The following is an 18,694-nucleotide window of genomic DNA, read 5'->3' as shown; positions in this document are numbered from 1 at the left end:
AAAGTCTTGAGGAAAAACAAAAACCGGAAAGTGTAAACTGGAAACCCACTTCAGATCATGAGTAAACTTCATGAACCGCAAATGCTGTGTGCACATTGTGTGGGAAAATGTGATTTTTATTTATTTATTTATTTTTTTTCGAACAGTTATTGGATGTCAAGCTGCTTTATTTAATAACCATTTTTGAAGTTGGTCAAGCACTAGCTAATTAGAGTCCAGTTTCATGTCATATTGCTTACCTGAAATGCCCATACTTTTACAGTACCTTAAGAGTCCACCTCACGCTCTCGTGTATTATTTACTATCTGTCAGAACCATGCTCTGGTGTTTTTCACCAGCGTTAGAGGAGCCTGCCAGCCATCTACAAACCCTTCCCCCTCTCGCACCGCTAAGCTCTCAGTGCACCTTTTAAGTTCTCACAAAGCAATCTCAGGTAGCACTCCCTCCCGCTCCATTCAACTCCACTTCTTCCTCTGGTCCCACGGCCCCCGCTAATACCACAGTACAAAGAGTCTCCGGAGAGAGGCGATAAGGAGAGATTTGAGGTCCCGCTCACATCTGGCCTCATTTCTGGTACACAGCAGCTGTTATTTATCAACTTTAATTACCCCATTAATAAGGGAATATACATTGTTGGAGAAATGTTAATCTTCTAAAAGCACTCACCTTCCAAAAATAGAGAGCGAGTGCTGTTTACAGGCGCCTGTGTTTAATTGCGGGAGGGGGAATGAGTAAATATGTTATTTGTGAATTAATATGGTTTGTAAGATGAAACGAGAGTGGAGGATTTGTTTGGACTGTGCAGTTATTAGTTTGCCCCATAGGGCGGGAAACGCACAACTACACACAGCACCAACTGAAAAACAACACCACATGCACTCAAAGTACAATTATATTGGACAAATTTTGTCTAGTTTAGCCTTTTACTGACTAAACATATATAAAAATGCTTTGTTTTTGTTTTGTTGTCACACAGGAGTCTTTTCGTTTCTACGCAGACCAACTGAAGAAGCAGCGCTCTGAGTCCATGGAGCTGGCCGACAACTAAAAAAAAACGTTTTTTTTTTTTTTTACATTCAACATGTGCACAGCTTGTGTGTTATACTGTGATTGTTTTTTGCCCTTCATAATGTTGTCATGAAATGGTTAATGTGTACATAGATATTTATGCAAATAAATGTAGACCCAAAACTTTAGTGGCTTTTTCATAAGTTTCTTTTTAATCTTTTCTTTTGTTTGTTCCTGAAGTGATTATCTCAGAAGATTTGTTTTATCAAAATCAATTTGAACTCTGAAAAAAATGCAAATGTGTTCATAGAAGATGCATTATATTACACATGGGTGATTTGCAATATGCTCATATAGTCAATTTATGCTTAGTTATGTAGTAATACATATTATATAATAAACATCTCATTGGAGCAATCATGGAAGCTGTCATTCATCCTGTTTTTTTCTGGACACAAGTGCAAAAATGTACATTTATCTAGCTTTTAAAACACAAATGCGTTTTCAGTGCGACTTACAAAACCTTTAAAAAAAATTGATAGCCATATTAGCACAACTTTCTTAAGCAGTAAAATCTACTACATGCTTAAATAAACATTTAGACTGCAAGCTGTTATTTACCAAAGCAGAGCTCTAATCTTTTGCCAAATTGAACAAAAGTGTGTAAGGAAACGAACAGAACATTGCTGCCATCCAGTGGCTATCAGCTGAAGTCTAAAGAGATGTTGGAGTGACCGCTGGAGCACCAGCTCTTCTTTCCTGGTGTCTTTACTAGTGCGGGTTTGACCTCTGACGTTTCTGGTTTTGACAGTATTGTTTAATAAAATATATGTAGGGTGTTTTAAATATAGAAAGTTCAAAACAGCAGCACTGATTTGAACATTTATTAACAACAGCAGCATTTATTATTCTATAAGGTTATGTAACATTGCTGCATGCTTCAGTGTTTTTTTGCAGTTCCTGCGGTTGGCTCTCTCAAAGGGAGGTGGACGGCTGTTTTCTCCTCTGTCAGGAAGCTCAGGAGACTGTCATTCTGAGAGGATTTGTGCAAGCCAAATTCAGACGGCACAGTAAAAGCTGATGAGATGCCTTAGAGGGATGACATTATCTTTCAAGAGCTCTTAGCACGCTCACTAGCATCATTACATTTTAAAATTATATATAAATGATATCAAAACAGTTTGAAATATACTTCTTTAAATGGATCTGCCATGCTTGTCTCTGCAGAAACTTATACTAAAGTCTTATACAAGCATGTCCTTCATTTTAACAAGCATTGTTGCTTATACTTTTCCCTGTCAGATATTTTAAGACTATTCGTCCACTATAAACACATGAACATTGTATTAGATGAAAAAAGCTGATACCAAGTCATACATAACATTTTTACAGACCTCGCGTTAGCACAGACTCTAACAAATTTAACATCTGTGTACATTTATAAAGACTTAATCCACAATCATCTCTTTCAACATGGAATTAAGACTTTTCGTGGGATTGTGTGAGACCTCTGATTAATTAGCCACTTTAGGAAATAGCTAGAAAGAATAAGTGTGGTAAACAGTAAAATTATTGGATTATGGATAAATCATAAAATAAAAAAAAATCTAAATTGTTTGAGATGATAATTCTGAGATAAAAGTCAACTACGAGATGAGTCAAAATCATGACAAAAAGTCTAAATTGACTTTTTTTTTTATCTCATAATTTTTACTTTTTGTCATTACTTTTTTCATGATTGTCTTGTCATAATCATGACTCTCATAATTTTGAAACTTAAGTCATAATGACATACTGTCATAATTATGACATGTTGTCGTCCTTGTTTTTCTTAGAATTTCATCTTATGTCATTTTGTGTTATGCCTTATTTATGATTTACCCATGCATTGTTCTTATGTGGCAGATATGGACTTCCATACATATGGTGTACAAGTCATGTGACTGAAAGTCTAAAAATGTTCCTTTCTCTTAATTTTCTAGAAACAGTTGACATCAAATAAAAGACATCTTTTTTTAAAGAGACATCTGTTGCGTAAGACGACATAAATTTGTGCCTGTGACATTGACCCTGTGTTATTTATTTAATTGCTCAATACAAGTAGTGTTTGAAACATCAGATCAGCATTTATTTTTATTTATTTTCTGGTTATAGTTATCTCTTTCTCTCAAATGTGTTTAACATCATGCTGCATAAAAATATGACAATAGACGTGGAATCAAACAAATACATCCTAGCTTGTTGATCAAAATATTGCACCAGTGCAGTGTCTATATTAATTATTTATTTAGCTTTCAAAGCTCCTGTAGTACACCGTTCAATGATAATATACAAAACAATTCTGATTTACAAAAGAAAATAAAAGTAAATACATAAATGAAATCTACATTGTGACATGCTGCAGTAAATTTGTTTAAAAGTGTCTAGCAAACATGAGTTCTGGTGGTTTACCAGAACCAAAAAACAAGTAGGCTAAAGAGTGTATAAACATAGTACATTACTGCCATCCAGCGGCAGTTAGTGGTAGTAGATGCTTCATTCATATATATATATATATATATATATATATATCTATATATATATACACACACACACACACACACACACACACTCAACATATTTGTTGTGGAGAGAGCCATATTTGGACTTAAGAACAGTGTTTTAAACCGTATGTGTTGGTTTCTTGGCAAAAACAAACTGCAGTGTGGACCAGACTTGATGCTGAGTTGTCCTCTTCACCAATCCTGACTGGACTTCTGTTTAATGAATTTGAGTGACAGATAAAGCAGGATGAAAACAAAAGCTACAGCAATAAGCACCAGGTAGCAGGAATACAGTGGATACTGGTTCATTTTCATCATCTCCACAACCTGAAAACAAAGTTGAACATTTAATGGCATCCATGAACAGAAACCATATAGATGTGCATTTTATATGGCAGCATTCCTCACCTTAATACCATCGAATTCTACAGTGAGGTTTCCAATAGTGATTGGGATTCTAGTCCCACGAAACTGAACCTGCAGCGTTCCCTCAAAACCCCAGCGCATGAAGGATATGTAAGAAAACCAAGACGCCACTGTTAGTGATGAAAATCTATGTTAATTTAAAACAATTCCTGCAGATTTGAATCTAGCATTAATTTGAAATAAAATGCTCAGTGATGCTTTTACCCAGCCACATGTTTTCCAGACTAATGACAAAGCCAGCCGTGAGGTAGAAGACTGTGAAGAGTGCGTTGCCCATGAAAGACGAAGTCTGCAATGTTGGCAGGGCTGCCGCCACAAATAGGGCCATGCACCAACTACAATACACCATCAGCCACACCAACAGGAAGCTGAGCAAGAAGCGATCAGGAGCACTGTTGAGCCCAGCCAACCAGTAGATGGGCACACCGTATACCAGAGTAAAGGCACAGTGCTCTGGCAGCTCACCAAGGACCTGAAAGAGACACTGGAGCTGACAAAGTCCAATAGCCAAACAGGAGCTAACATTCAACTCATAGCCTTTCCCTGCATGTCATGTCATTCACCCCTGTCTGAAATGTGAATCAAATGTAACTGATGTTCAAAAGTTTCTATTTCTAAGGGTCTTACTAAACATTTATTTACTAATAAATAGAATAGTTAAAGTCTATTAAATTCAGCAGACTAGTATACGGCTTTAATGAATTGCTTAAATATAGAGTTAATATAAAGTACTTGCATTTTAGACACTTGCTAGTTACTTTTTTTTAACACTATAGCAGTGTTTTGTTCTCTAATGAATCACAATCTTAGAATGAATGAATTCAGGGAATGATTCAGTGAATCATTAATAAAGAGTCATTTGTCTTATTTTAGTGTCATTTATTATCTGGGATTAAAGGAATAGTTCACCCCAAAGTTAAAATTGTGTCATTTACTCACCCTCATGTTGTTCCAAATCTGTATCAGTTTCTTTCTGATGTTGAACATAGAAGATATTTTGAAGTATGCTGGTAATCAAACAGTTGATGGTCCCCATTGACTTCTATAGCATTTCTTTCCCTTCTATGGAAGTCAATGGGGACCAACAACTGTTTGATTCTTCACAATTCTTCAAAATATCTTCTTTTGTGTTCAACATAAAAAAGAAACTCAGAGGTTTGGAACAACATGAGGGTGAGTAAATGACACAATTTTCATTTTTGGTTGAACTATTCCTTTAACTTTTATTTTTTCATTTTAACTTTAGTAATTTTGTTATATTTTTTTATTTATTTTATTTTTTTAATTAATTTAATATTTTAACTTTATTTCAGTTTTAGTAATTTTAGTATTTCAGTTGTCCATGAAACATTTCAAATTTTCGTTACAAAGCAGTTTAAGATCATCTTAAAGATTTTCATCTAGTATTTATATTTTACTTCAGCTTTATCTCACTTAGAAAAAGCAGATTTTAATAGTTTTACATTTAGTTAACAATAACAACCGTGTTGTTTAGTCCCTGAATTAATCCGTGCATTTGAACAAAATGGTTGAATGAATAATTAAAATAACTCCTTCAGAAAGACTACTGGCATAATGATGTAACTCGCAGAAAGAGTCAATGAAAAATCCACACTACTAAAGCACAAACTGACAGTCTGTCCCGAACATGTAAACAATGACTAATGCTAAAATGCTAATAACACCATTGTTGCTAAATACTAATAACATTACACATTCTTCAGTCATACATCTGATGTAATGCATTTTACAAAACCCAAATAAAAAAAAAACAGATAATTTTGACGCTGTAACTACATGTTCATAAAAAAAAAAAATTGTGAAATGTTGCTATATCCCAAAGGTCTACACATCGACACCCCTATCATTCCTGAAGCTCTTACATAATGCAGTTTATTTACCTTGGCAAAAAAGTACGAGGTGACTGAGTATATGCCATCTTCCAGTTCATGATAAAGCATGGCTCTGAATGACCTATAAAAAACAACATATTAATAAAGGAAACCGATGAGACATCAGCAAGGCTTCCAAACCATGAACCACCAATGTCACCAGATCTCTGTAGTCATTAAATACCTGCCGTCTAAAAAATAACAGGTAATGGAAAGAGCTTTCAGAAGACAAAATTTTGCAATAAAAAGTGTTTTCCACTTTATTTACTTGATTAGGATTGTGAATTGTTGCAGTTTTCCCGGCAGGCGATCCTTCTGTTTGGAAACTGTGATCACCGATTCCTTCATGGAGACAGGAGGAACACGGCTGGGGTAGAAACTGTATCATCAGCTCTTGTCCTTTTCATTTTCATTGATACAGCATAAGAGGTTATTATAAATGATTTAAGAAAAAGCCTCAGTGTGAAAGAACAAATACCAGTATGATTGAAATTTACCTTTGAGGGTCATCCAGTGCTGGAGAACCGCAATCTTCTGATTTCCACATGAAATCCTCTGTGTTCTTCACCTTCTCTACAAACTGGGCCGCTAATATCGTGGCTTTCTCCAAACATTGTGCTTCTTGTTCAGGACTGCGCCGATCAATGCTTATCAAGTCCACTGCATGGGAAAAATCACAGTTCAGACACAACAACTGGACCACACGATCAACTATAGACATCAGTTATCTGTCCCACTCACCGTAGTAGTTTAGAGGGGTTGCAGTATCGTGGACACGGGTACCTAAGAGAAGTAAAGTAAGGTACCATGTCCTTGGCCTGACCGCAGTACACGGCTGTGCCAGAAGACAAGAGCACCACCAGGTCAAAGAGCTGAAAGATATCTGAATGAGGCTGATGGACTGACAGCATCACCAGCCGGTTCCCTCGAGCCAGACGGTACAATGTAATGACCAAATTATGGGCTGTGAAGCTGTCCAGACCTGAAGTAGGCTCATCTAGGATGAGAATACCTGAAAACACATAAAACATAAGCAAAGGTTTTGACAAATGCTATTTTAGTATGATGAGATATTGTAGTTAATATTTTTAATTAGTTTTTATTTTATTTTTTTACATTTTCTTCTTCCATTTTTAGTAATTTAATCATTTTTATTGTGTTTTTGTCATTTTTATTAATTAGGCTATTTTTTTTTTAAATGTATAGCCTATAGTTTGTATTATTTTATTTAAATTTTATTTAAATTTACTTCAAGTTAAAGAAAATGAAAATGAGAGGTATTGCCATGGTAATTAGCTAAAATTTAAAATAAAAATAAGATTTTATTTTAGTTCATTTTATATAGTTCAAGTAATGAAAATATTTTAAAGTGTTTAGAAATATGCATGAAGTGTTGTTTGCAACCCATTTTGCTTTCATAATCTATTTCTATTTCATGCAATAAAATGGAAATGAATTGTTTAAAAATCATACAATGTGATTTTCTGGATTTTTTTTTATTTTTTTTTTTTATGTTCTGTCTCTCACAGTTGACGTGTACCTACGATGAAAATTCCAGATCTCTCCATTCTTTGTAAGTGGGAAAACTTGAAAAATCAGCAGTGTAACAAATACTTATTTGCGCCACTGTATAAATTGCTTTGAAAAGTGTTTTCTTTTTAATAAATGCCACTTAGTTTGATTTATATATGTCTTTATATAACTGTCATGTATATCCATTTCTAGGTCTGATGCATATGTTTTGTTTTCATCTGCTTCCTAAAAAATGTCTAAATGAACGATTACCTTCTTTCAGTATCTAAAACTTCAGGAGAAAGAAAACAGGAAAAAAAATGTATTTTGAAGAGTAATTTTTTTTTTTTTTTTTTTTTTTTTTTTTTTTTTTATGGAAAGAATACAGACTGAAAAAACTGACCTCATAGTGGAGATTGTGGACATCATTGCGACCTCTGCTGTAAGTAAAATACAGACTGCTGTCCTCCTCTGGAGATGAGAAAAGAATGTCTTCACACTGTGTCTGTTGAGACATAATAAAGTGCAAATATCAGTATAATACCCATATGTTTGACAACATGATTATTTACTTGTAAATACGATCTATGCAGTGGCATTTCAGTCAGTACTTTTAGTTCAAGGTTTATCAGGTTTAAGATTACGGTGCTCAAACTGATTACGGTCACATTTTATTTATAAGATTTATCAAATGTTAACAGATAAGAGAACTGGAGCCTTCTACATGGTTCAGGGTCCATTTTTGCAACAGAGCCTTTTGTACAGCATCGTCCTGAATGACCTCGCTGAAAATCAGTAGGATATAAATAATCCCATACTCTTATGAATTTGTAAATAAAGACGTTATACAATGGAAACAAAATGAACATCTTCTGAATATAGTTTTCATTTTAGTGTCGATTGCTTATGTAGTTTTAGTTCATGGTGAACTCACCCTGTTCTGTTTGTCATTTGTAGAGCCGAAGCTGTCTTCTGAATGGATAGCACTCTGGTCTGACATGGTGGACGTGGTAGAAAGGGGTCTATGCCCCTCTGGTCTGGCGTCCCGCTTAGGGAAGTACCTGCTCCTCTTGTTGTCCTGGGAAAAACTTAGGAGAGGTGGCAGAGAGAAGTGACTCTATAGCAAATGGAGCAAAGTTCCACTGATAAGAGTCACTGTTTATGGTTCCAGCCTCATCAGTGCAATATGAGCTGGAGCGTTTAGACAGCTGAAGACGTGGATCTGTCACACGGAGAATATCGAAGTTTGTTTGACCATCAATGAGAGACAATGAGTCAGTTATATTCAATGCAGGATGTTTTACAGAATAATGGATTAAGTGGATCTTTCAAAGTGGTGTCAGAGATGGGAACATCCCAACCAAATCTGGAATATGTCGAATCGTCTTGTAGCCTGAGCGTCAAAAATCTGTCCTATACTGTGAGGTGAGAATACAGCATTGACATGAAAGCAGTGAAATGGGTGATTGTCTTAATTCATAGTCTGTGAGAGTTAATGTTCATGTCAAATTTAGCACGTGGTTATTGGTAAACTTGTTATTAAGTTCTTAATGAAATGGCACTCTTCAAACACGTATGTTTTTATTTTCAGTATAATCTGAATGTGTTCAGGAGTTTATTATGCTGAGTTTAGCTGTTAACAGACAACTGCAGCTGATACATGTACTGTGTATGACCAAACAACTGTTGTATTTGAATACATAATCACTAAAGATCATGTCAAGAATCAGTATTTTAGAATTTAAAGTTAAGTTTTTTTCTTAACTTGCCATATACAACTTGACATGCGGTTAAATTTAATTTCACAACAGTATTTTTAATCCCCTCCAGTAAAAACTGAAACCTTAAAAAGACCACAATTTTATTTATAAAATATTTATTAATTTGAACAGAATGTCAAAATCAAGCTATTTTAAATTACAAGTGTTTTTATTGTTAAAATGTTTGCAGACTAAATTTCAAAAAATTTTGATTTCTAGACTGTACAAAATTATTTTGTAGAAAAAACACCAACAAAACACAAATATCCATTTGTTATGTGTGCTTTTTGACAGCAACATCAGCTACATTACTGGGATTATATATACATACATATGGCAGATATATATATATATATATATATACATACATACATACATACAGTGGTGTGAAAAAGTGTTGGCCCCCTTGCTGAATTTTTTTTTTTTTTGCATGTTTGTCACACTTTAATATTTCAGATCATCAAACAAATTTAAATATTAATCAAAGATAACACAAGTAAACACAACATGCAGTTTTTTGAAGGGAAAACAAAATCCAGACCCACATGGCCCTGTGTGAAAAAGTGTTAAGATTCTGTGGCATGACCTTAAAAAGGCGGTTCATGCTCGAAAACCCTCCAATGTGACTGAATTACAACAATTCTGCCAAGATGAGTGGGCTTAAATTCCTCCACAGCGCTGTAACAGACTCATTGCAAGTTATCGCAAATGCTTGATTGCAGTTGTTGCTGCTAAGGGTGGCCCAACCAGTTATTAGGTTTAGGGGGCAAGCACTTTTTCCCACAGGGCCATGTGGGTTTGGATTTTGTTTTCCCTTCATAATAAAAAAACTTCACAAAAAAACTGCATGTTGTGTTTACTTGTGTTATCTTTGATTAATATTTAAATTTGTTTGATAATCTGAAACAAAGTGTGACAAACATGCAAAAAAATTAAAAATCAGGAAGGGGGCCAACACTTTTTCACACCACTGTACATACATACATATGGCAGATATACTGTATATATACATACACATACATACTTACATTTTCTCTGCTAAATCCAGCAAATCAAAGGCCAGATTTATCAGCAGATTAAGCATGCAATTAACATGAAACGATCAGTCAATAAAGGTTGAAATGCCATAAGCAATCAGACATTTTCTCATCAGCTGACTTTATTTTTGGCAACAATTATACAACTGGTAGGCTATTAATCTTTTATTAGATCTTTTATTTCAATGAAGCTTCATGCAAAATAGTGACAAACTGAAAGCACTTCTTGTGACCATTGCGTAAACATTTTTTGTTTGCTTATGTGTGTTACAGTGAACGTGTAGGACCCTGGTGGGACCTTTCATCTTTCAGGAAAAAATGGACAAGGCAAATACTGAATCAAGTGTCGTTTCATGTGGACAGTGGGCAGATAATGGGAATTCTGGGGAATTCAGGTAAGTGACTCAAAAGGCAGACTAACTATGATGCTTAGATGAGTTTTAATACTATGAGTTTTAAAACTATGGTGATTTTTAACACGTTTTATTCTGTTTATTTAGAGCATGACCGCTAACAAAAGAAGCAGAACAAAAAAAAAAGTTAAATTCTCACAGATTATTATACTGTACCACTATTTAAAACATAATGTATACCTTACATTACGTAAGGCTGAAAATGTAATTTCTTTAAATGTCAATGTCATATGATAATATATCAAAAGCTTATTGATGTCTCTCTCTCTCAAGGTTCTGGAAAAACCACTCTGTTAGATGCTATAGCAGGACGAATCGGGAATTCTGGTAAACTCCTTGGAGAGGTTTTTGTGAATGGAAGAAAGCTAAAAGCAGAGCAGTTCCAAGATTGTTTCTCGTATGTGCTCCAGGTGAGGGTTTTTTGGTTAAAAATATGAATCTAAAAAATACTGACAACTAAAGATCAGTACAGACTTTTAATTTGTATTGATTTACAAGCAAACATCGTATTACCAAAACTTATTATACCACTATCAATACATTACAGTTCAGTATACTAAAACATCAGTTTACATTACTGATAATATAAGTGTGCAAAGAGGTGAAAAATTGAACCATGTAGTATTTTAAAAATGAGAAAAAATAAAGTTTGCACAAATTTGTGGTGGCAAAAGTATCAAAATAGTGTATTCAAACTGGAACTCCATCCCCTCTCCGTCATGCTGCGTTCCCATCCCTGATTTTAAAAGAAAATATCACTGATTATTACACAGTAGAACTTGTAATAAACTGAATACTGTACATCTGCAGCACACTGTAAATGTGTGTGCGTGCGTGGCAATCTAAATATCACAGGCCACATGTGACTGAACTTTGGTCAACTGTAGAAAAGCAATTGGCTAGGTAACTATAGGTCAAGTCTGTCACAACCAAACTTAAACACAGTAAAGTTTGCAGAAAAGTTCATTTAGAGTTAACTCTGAAATTAGCCGTTACACATGAGTTCATTACATTATTCCTCTGAGCTGTTCATGTGTATCTTCCAGAAAATTAAATAAGCATGGAGAAGACGGCTGTTATTGCAGGTCATTTCTACAGATTAATTTTGGATGCAAAGAAGCTATAAATCTAATCCAGTAATTAAATATGCCTCATGAGCTAAAGGTATGTGAAGTTAACTTTTTCCCTAATAGTAGAGGTTATGGTAGCTTTGCTTCTAGTCCAATTTCAGCAGTGTGAAATTCACTGTACAACAAATTACAGATCACAAGCTCCACAACCTTCTTACTTGATAAACATAAGACCTAAACTGAAGACACGGATAAGAATTTCAGTTTAGGAGCAAAGTTTACAAATGATGAAGTGCACCGAAGTGCCTTAACAGCTAACTTAAAAAGCACAGGTCCTCTACCCACTGGTACATGCACACCTCACGTAACAAACAGAAGTCAGCCCTAATTGGATGACCATGTGGCTTCAATTAATAAAATATTCTGTGATTCTTCCTTGATAAAATGCATTTGTGAATAAAGGGCAGTTCACCAAAAATTGCCATCACCCTTGTGTTTTTGTTTCAAACCTATATGACTTGATTTCTCAGAAGCATAATAATTGAAAATGTTTTGCAGAATGACTTAGCTGACCAACCATTTTTTTAGCTGGTGAAAATACTAGTGTTCTAATAATTTTGGCCACCACTGTATGTGACATGTAGACTTCAATAGATCTTGCTATTGACAATAAGTAAGTTAACATTTGTGACCCAGGACCACAAAACCAGTTTTTGATTTCTACATCAACTGAAAGCTGATTAAATTAGCTTTCCATTGATGTATGGTCGAGATACAACACATTTAGTACATTCAATATCATTCTTTCCATTATTTAATATATATGCATTTCAATCAATATATTTTGCATGTCAGCAATCAGCATCATTGTAAAGAGCGTCAGAAAATGTGTAAGGAATCCCCAGAGGTAACCCACAATGAATCAAACCTCAAATAAAGCAAAACAGCAGAGAATGAAAACAGCAAAGTAGCCCTCAGATGCCATGTTCGTTATAGCACCCTCTCTAAAAAAATGCTGCAGATATAAATGTCATTAGCAGAACTTTTTACACAGCCACTTGTTTCTCCAACAGTGCATAACAGTAGTATTTAAGCAGCGAGTTATGGGAAATGCATCTCAGGCTAATTGCATGGTTGTTTATGTAGAAATAAATAGCTTTATTTTGAATGCTTCCATAATTTTTTTTTTTCTCTCAGAGTGACAATCTCTTGAGCTATCTGACTGTGGAGGAGACTCTGACATACACTGCTCAGCTTGCTTTGAGAAAACACTCTTCTGAGGCCATACGCAAGAAGGTGGGCACATTCCCTTCACAGATATTGGACAGATATGGAAATATGGACATCAGAATTGAATAAATGAACTGCATATAGAAATCTCGGTAACATTTTATTTTGATAGTCCACTTTAGACATTCTACTAACAGTAAGTAACTTTGCAACTACATGTCAACTAGCAGTCATTAGAGTATTAGTAGTAGACTGTTTACTTAATATCTACTAACATATTATTTTGATGGGTCCAGTTACTTATAGTTAGTAGAATGTCTAAGGTGGACTATCAAAATAAAGTGTAACCAAAATCTCAAATACCTACAGATACTTTAACTGTCATAGTGTTATGATGGAGACATCGTTTATATTTTTAATAAGCTGATCCCTGTTTGATCTGTCATAGGTAGCTGCAGTCATGGCAGAGCTGAGTTTGGGACATGTGGCTCACAGCGTGATTGGAGGCCGCATTTTCCCAGGCATTTCTGGTGGAGAGAGAAGGAGGGTTTCCATTGCCAGCCAGCTGCTTCAGGACCCAAGTGAGCTGCCCTCTGACCTGCCTGAGGCATCTTATTAATAACCCATAATAGCATAATGTTTGTTTATGTATGGAGTACAAACACAGTGTAGTGTGTTCCTTCCTTGCTTGCACATAAGAGAGACTAAATGTTATTTAAATGCAGAGCGACCAGCACAGAGACCCAAAGCCCCTCGAAGGATTATTGTGGAATGGACAAATGAGTGAAAGGGACTGAAGTAGAATATTAAAAGTGGCAGACGGGGTTATCACATTTTTAATTTTAAGCCGAGGTCTATGAGGGTCCCTTTGGATCCTTTATCTGGGTCTCCTGGGACCGTGGACTATGGATTAGTTGAGGCCACTCCAAACTGAACACAAACCAGCAATTATAAGTGGCTTTCATCTGCTGCCTTCTCCAATCAAGCAGTAAATGAATTCATCAGCCAATTAATTTAACTCTAACTTTAGACAAAGGGAAATCTATTAATTGCTTTAATTACTTGAATTAAGAAGACACTCAAAGTTGTCTCTCAAAGGGCAGAAAGTGGACTTTGTAGAAAGTTAGTCATTTGTTTTATTTCTTCTCCTGTTTTTCCATTTTCTGTTATGTCATGGTAGAGGTGATTCTCCTGGATGAGCCGACCACAGGACTGGACAGCATGACGGCTAATCAGATCGTGGTGCTGCTGGCTGAACTGGCCAGAAGAGATCGAATAGTCATAGTGACCATCCATCAGCCCCGTTCAGAACTTTTCAGGGTGAGTAGCTCATTCACTAATTGTAAAGATGGCTGAAGATGCTCAGGGCTGGTAACCTGAGCCTATAGAGCTAGAATAATGAAAATGCACTTTTAAAATGTCATGTATTTTACTTATGCTTTACTAAATAATAATAATATATATATATTTAACAGTAATAAGCAACAATATAAAAAAACAAGTATTTTTATTAACTACTGTTAACAGATCAATAAATGCTGTAACAAATGTATTGCTCATTGTTAAAATTTTTTTACTAAAAAGCTTACTGAAAAGCATATGTATTTACCATGGTGCATATGAAAACAGTGATATCAATTTAGTACATTTTACATTCAGCGCAGTGAATTATATTAATTTAGCGTGAACTGTGATAGCCCTCATGATACAAAGGTAGATAACTGAAAGATATACATCTGCAGATCTTTAACAGAATAGCAATCATGAGCCGAGGGGAACTGGTGTTCTGTGGGAAGCCTGAAGAGATGGTGGATTTCTTCAGCAGCTGTGGATATGAGTGTCCTGAGTACTGCAACCCTTTTGATTTTTATGGTACGACTTTTGAAGTTGTCTGAACACTTTCTTTTTCTGAAGTTTGAACATGAATCAATTAGCCTGTTTTCAAGGTGTTCCTATAGTTTAAAAAAATATCTTTACTTCTAAAAATAAAAATAGAAATAATATATCTAAAAACATAGCTGTTTTTATTGAGTGTTCGTTCCTTTTATTTGACAGTTGATCTGACCTCTGTGGACACACGCTGCAGCGAGAGGGAAGCCGCCACCTACAGCCGCATGCATGACGTCACATCAGCCTACCAGAACTCAGAGATCTACAAAAGCATGCTGGGAAGGATCGAGCAAAGCTGCCAGAGGGCAGACAAACCCATGATCCCATTCAAAAACAAGGAGTCCCCCAACTGCCTGTCCAAACTGAATGTCCTCCTGAGGTAAAACTGCCATGACAAGCCTTGCAGTTTTAATGAAAGGACGCTGTAAAAGGGTGAAAATATGCCTTACAAGAGCTATTTCTATCTGACCTGACCATTAAAATAAATAAAATAAAAGATGTTACCACATGAAGCATATAGTTTACCTAATGAAACACTTTTCATGCATTTCCTTCTCTCTTCTACACACAGGCGGACCGTGCGTAATATGTTTCGTGACAGGATGGGCATTCTCATGCGCCTCTCTCAGAATCTCATCTATGGCCTCTTTATTGCTTTTTTTCTCATGAAGCTGGATAAGGATGTGACAAAAGGTGCTGTACAGGACCGAATCGGCATAATCTACCAAGCCATGGGTGCCTCACCCTATACCGGCATGCTGAATGCTGTGGCTTTATGTGAGTATCTCATCCGCAGTTAACATAACTCAAAAATATATTAATAATAAAGTAATTGATACAAAGGAGAAAAAATGTTAATGCAAAATATTTATATTCCAATATTGAGACATTTTTGAGGTTAAAAAACAGTGACTAAAAGAGTTGCATAATTGCATTTCAACAAAGCAACAAGCCATTAACTAAAACTATTAAACATTTATGTTAAATATGGAATACATGCTAACTGAAATAAGATATAAAAAAACTTTTAATTATACTTTCAAGTGAAACAAGACAACATTTCAGATATTTATTTAGTATAAATAATAAAGAAATACTTTAATTACTTACTAAAATTACCATTACTAAAGCTAAATAACTAAACTAAAAATAATGAAAACTAAACAGACGTATTTAAAAAAAAAAAAAAAATCAGATGAACAAAAATGCACAAAAAATTGCTACAACGTAAACTAAAATTAAAATGGGAAAAAAAAAATCCAAAATACAAGTCAATTCTAGAATACTAGATTAATGATACTAAAATATCACTGGTTTCAAGAACTGTTTATGCTGTTTGATTAAGTCAGTGCTTTAGAGAAATAATTCCTGTCGTTTATATATCAGTTCCTGGCTGATAAGGGATTGCATCTCACAAATTGCTCCTGCATGCCCATGATTATTGCTTAACGTTGAACTTAGAGCACTTGCGATAACACAACATGTCTGCTACTGTGTTTTCACTTTCATGCAGTTTAAATAAATAGTATAGTATGAGTGTGGAAAATAGTTATCTGCCTTTTTCTTCCTGACTGAAAATAATATCTTTTACAACAGTTCCTGCTTTAAGGGCCATCGCTGACCAGGAGAGTAAAGATGGCTTGTACCAGAAGTGGCAGATGTTTCTGGCTTACATCATCCATATCCTGCCCTTTAGTATTATCAGTGTGTTCATCTTCACCTCTTTCTTGTACTGGTAAGTATGGGCGTGTTTGTGAGAGCCACTTGAGTTTGTCAGAGTTCGGGTTAGGGTAACTACAGTTCAAATCCGAGGGGAATGTCCTCAGAATAAAATAAAAGTTACAGGTTTTTGGATCTTGACCTAATGCTGTTTCTCTGTGTGGTTTGGTGTTTCAGGACCGTTGGCATGAACCCAGATCCTGTGCGCTTTGTGTGTTTTTCAGCCGTGGTCATGGTTCCTCACATCATAGGTGAACTTTTAACACTGGTCTTGTTGGGAGTCGTTCAAGACCCCAATATGGTCAACAGTGGGGTCGCTCTACTCAATGTAGCTGGAATCATGGTGGGATCTGGATTTCTAAGGTGAAGAAATTACTTTGATTTATTCAACATTGTCATAAAAATTCAGCGTTACATCACTTGCTCACCAATGGATCTTCTGCAGTGAATGGGTGCCGTCAAAATGAGAGTCCAAACAACTGATAAAAACATCACAATAATCCACTACTTGGCTTCATTCTGATGGCACCCATTCACTGCAGAAGATCCATTGGTGAGAAATTGATGCATTGCAAAAATTCTCAAAGTCTGTTAAGATATATGCAAAGATCTAAACAAATTTAGATTTTTTTGGACTATACTTTCAAGTATGAAGTGTTATAAAATGATTTTATTATCCTTTCAGGAGTTTTAAACAAATGCCTGTGGTGTTCCAATGGCTGAGTTATCTAACCTTCCAGAAGTACGGCTGTGAGCTTCTGATCGTCACTGAGTTTTACGGCCTGAACTTCACCTGCAGTAAGATAAATCATCATCTTCTTCAATCTATTGCATACTAATGGATCCCATTAAATAGCTTCACAAGCATAGTTTCTGTGTTAATGTATTTCTTATGGAAATAAGAATTTGAAGGGAGAAGCCAGTAGTTTTTAGTTTACATCATTATCCTCAGCATGTCAAATATTAGTGAGGTAACATGTAGCCAAGTATGGTTACCCATTCTAAGAATTTGTGCTCTGCATTTAACCCATCCAAAGTGCACACACACAGCAGTGAACACACACACCCGGAGCAGTGGGCAATTATATTATCAATATTATAGTCAATATTATTCATATATAGTTTTCCCAGAAGTGTGTACATTCCAAAGGATGTTTTTGTTTGTTTTTGTAAAGCTAATAGGCATAGACTAACTTGACATTTGATTTCATGGAGTCTTTAACATATAATGCATAAGCTGTCCACACGTATGTCCTCTAACTAACTGTTCCTCTCACTCAGCTCCTTTAGCTGGTTTGCCAGGATCATGTCTGGTGGACAGTGGAAATATGATCATAGATCAGGGTTATCCTGGAGCTCTTTCACGTTACACACAAGACTTCCTCCTGCTCTATGCCTTCCTGCCTGCGCTCGTGATACTGGGCATCATAAGCTTCAAGATCCGCGATCACCTTGTCCGACGCTAAGGTCCTGAGTGTGTGTGTGTTGATGTGAATGTTATTTTATGTTCTTTATTTTGTATATAGTATATCTCTGAATCATATATATAGTAGCCTACACTGTATCAAGATAACCTCAACATGAAAGCTGAATTCATCAACCTTTTCCACAGTTATTGATCCATTATCTCCACAATATGGTGTACCATTACTGTTTGTGGTATAATAATTTCTAATGTGACTGTAAATAATCTGTTATACACCATAAATGTTTAATAAAATGTGTACCTGATGTTTTAAAATGGATTTAGAATGAAATGGCATTACCAGCATTTGAATAAAAAGGCCATTTCTTACCAATGACTGTTTTGCTTATTTTCATACACTTGTGAATTTGTCATATGAATGCTGGTATCAATGCTTACATCATGCTTTCGTTCAAATGCTCTGTCCCTGTCAGTTTTAACTTGTATTTTCATGTGAGGAGAGCTAAAGTTACTAGGCTATTTGTTTATCTCATACAGCGGCAAGATCATGTTGACAGCATCATATTGTCAGGTTTGTCTCTTACGAAAATTAACCTTGGTTTTACTACAAATAAAACCAAAAACATGAGCATAGTCTAACCATGGTATTTTTAGTAAGACTACAAATAGTAATCAATCTGTCAAAATAATCATGGTTACTATACTATTCATAAGGGTTCTCTATTACTATTCAACCATTTTCAGTTTTCAAATTTATGTACTTCAAAA

At 35.3% G+C, this 18,694-nt stretch overlaps 2 protein-coding genes and 1 pseudogene across 3 annotated transcripts in view; 2 read left to right on the top strand and 1 right to left on the bottom strand.

The window, feature by feature from the left end:
- The window catches only part of lrpprc (leucine-rich pentatricopeptide repeat containing), a 55,494-nt gene extending 54,063 nt beyond the window's left edge, over positions 1-1,431 (top strand). Inside the window, exon 38 of the mRNA XM_079439737.1 lies at positions 977-1,431. Within this exon, the coding sequence (XP_079295863.1) occupies positions 977-1,048 (72 nt within the window). The 3' untranslated portion in view covers positions 1,049-1,431. The remainder of the gene's footprint in view (positions 1-976) is intronic.
- A 1,692-nt stretch (positions 1,432-3,123) lies between these two features.
- LOC306883874 (ATP-binding cassette sub-family G member 8-like) lies at positions 3,124-8,381 on the bottom strand (annotated as a pseudogene). The gene is made up of 10 exons (XR_013785928.1): positions 8,316-8,381; positions 7,785-7,886; positions 7,655-7,667; positions 6,611-6,881; positions 6,367-6,529; positions 6,138-6,236; positions 5,879-5,951; positions 4,182-4,449; positions 3,960-4,087; positions 3,124-3,878 (listed from the first exon to the last, which is right to left on the bottom strand). The product of XR_013785928.1 is annotated as an ATP-binding cassette sub-family G member 8-like (transcript).
- Positions 8,382-8,585: 204 nt separating this feature from the next.
- On the top strand, positions 8,586-18,199 carry abcg5 (ATP-binding cassette, sub-family G (WHITE), member 5). Its single transcript, XM_079440362.1, has 13 exons — positions 8,586-8,806; positions 10,452-10,573; positions 10,865-11,001; positions 12,859-12,957; positions 13,340-13,472; positions 14,072-14,211; positions 14,634-14,763; positions 14,947-15,160; positions 15,353-15,558; positions 16,378-16,516; positions 16,678-16,863; positions 17,186-17,298; positions 17,782-18,199. Exons 1-13 carry the CDS (start codon positions 8,652-8,654, stop codon positions 17,964-17,966), a joined length of 1,959 nt encoding a protein of 652 aa, XP_079296488.1. The 5' UTR covers positions 8,586-8,651; the 3' UTR covers positions 17,967-18,199.
- Positions 18,200-18,694: the final 495 nt, after the last annotated feature.

Source organism: Barbus barbus, assembly GCF_936440315.1.
Source record: "Barbus barbus genome assembly, chromosome: 18".
Taxonomy (NCBI): Eukaryota; Metazoa; Chordata; class Actinopteri; order Cypriniformes; family Cyprinidae; genus Barbus; species Barbus barbus.
This window is presented reverse-complemented; position numbering and strand designations above follow the sequence as displayed.

Bases quoted from the DNA above. Each gene is read 5' to 3' on its own strand.
- abcg5 (XM_079440362.1), top strand. From the start codon at position 8,652: ATGAGTCAGTTATATTCAATGCAGGATGTTTTACAGAATAATGGATTA. The intron at 15,559-16,377 runs GTGAGTATCTCA...CTTTTACAACAG, and splicing joins GCTGAATGCTGTGGCTTTAT to TTCCTGCTTTAAGGGCCATC. The intron at 16,864-17,185 runs GTGAAGAAATTA...TTATCCTTTCAG, and splicing joins GTGGGATCTGGATTTCTAAG to GAGTTTTAAACAAATGCCTG.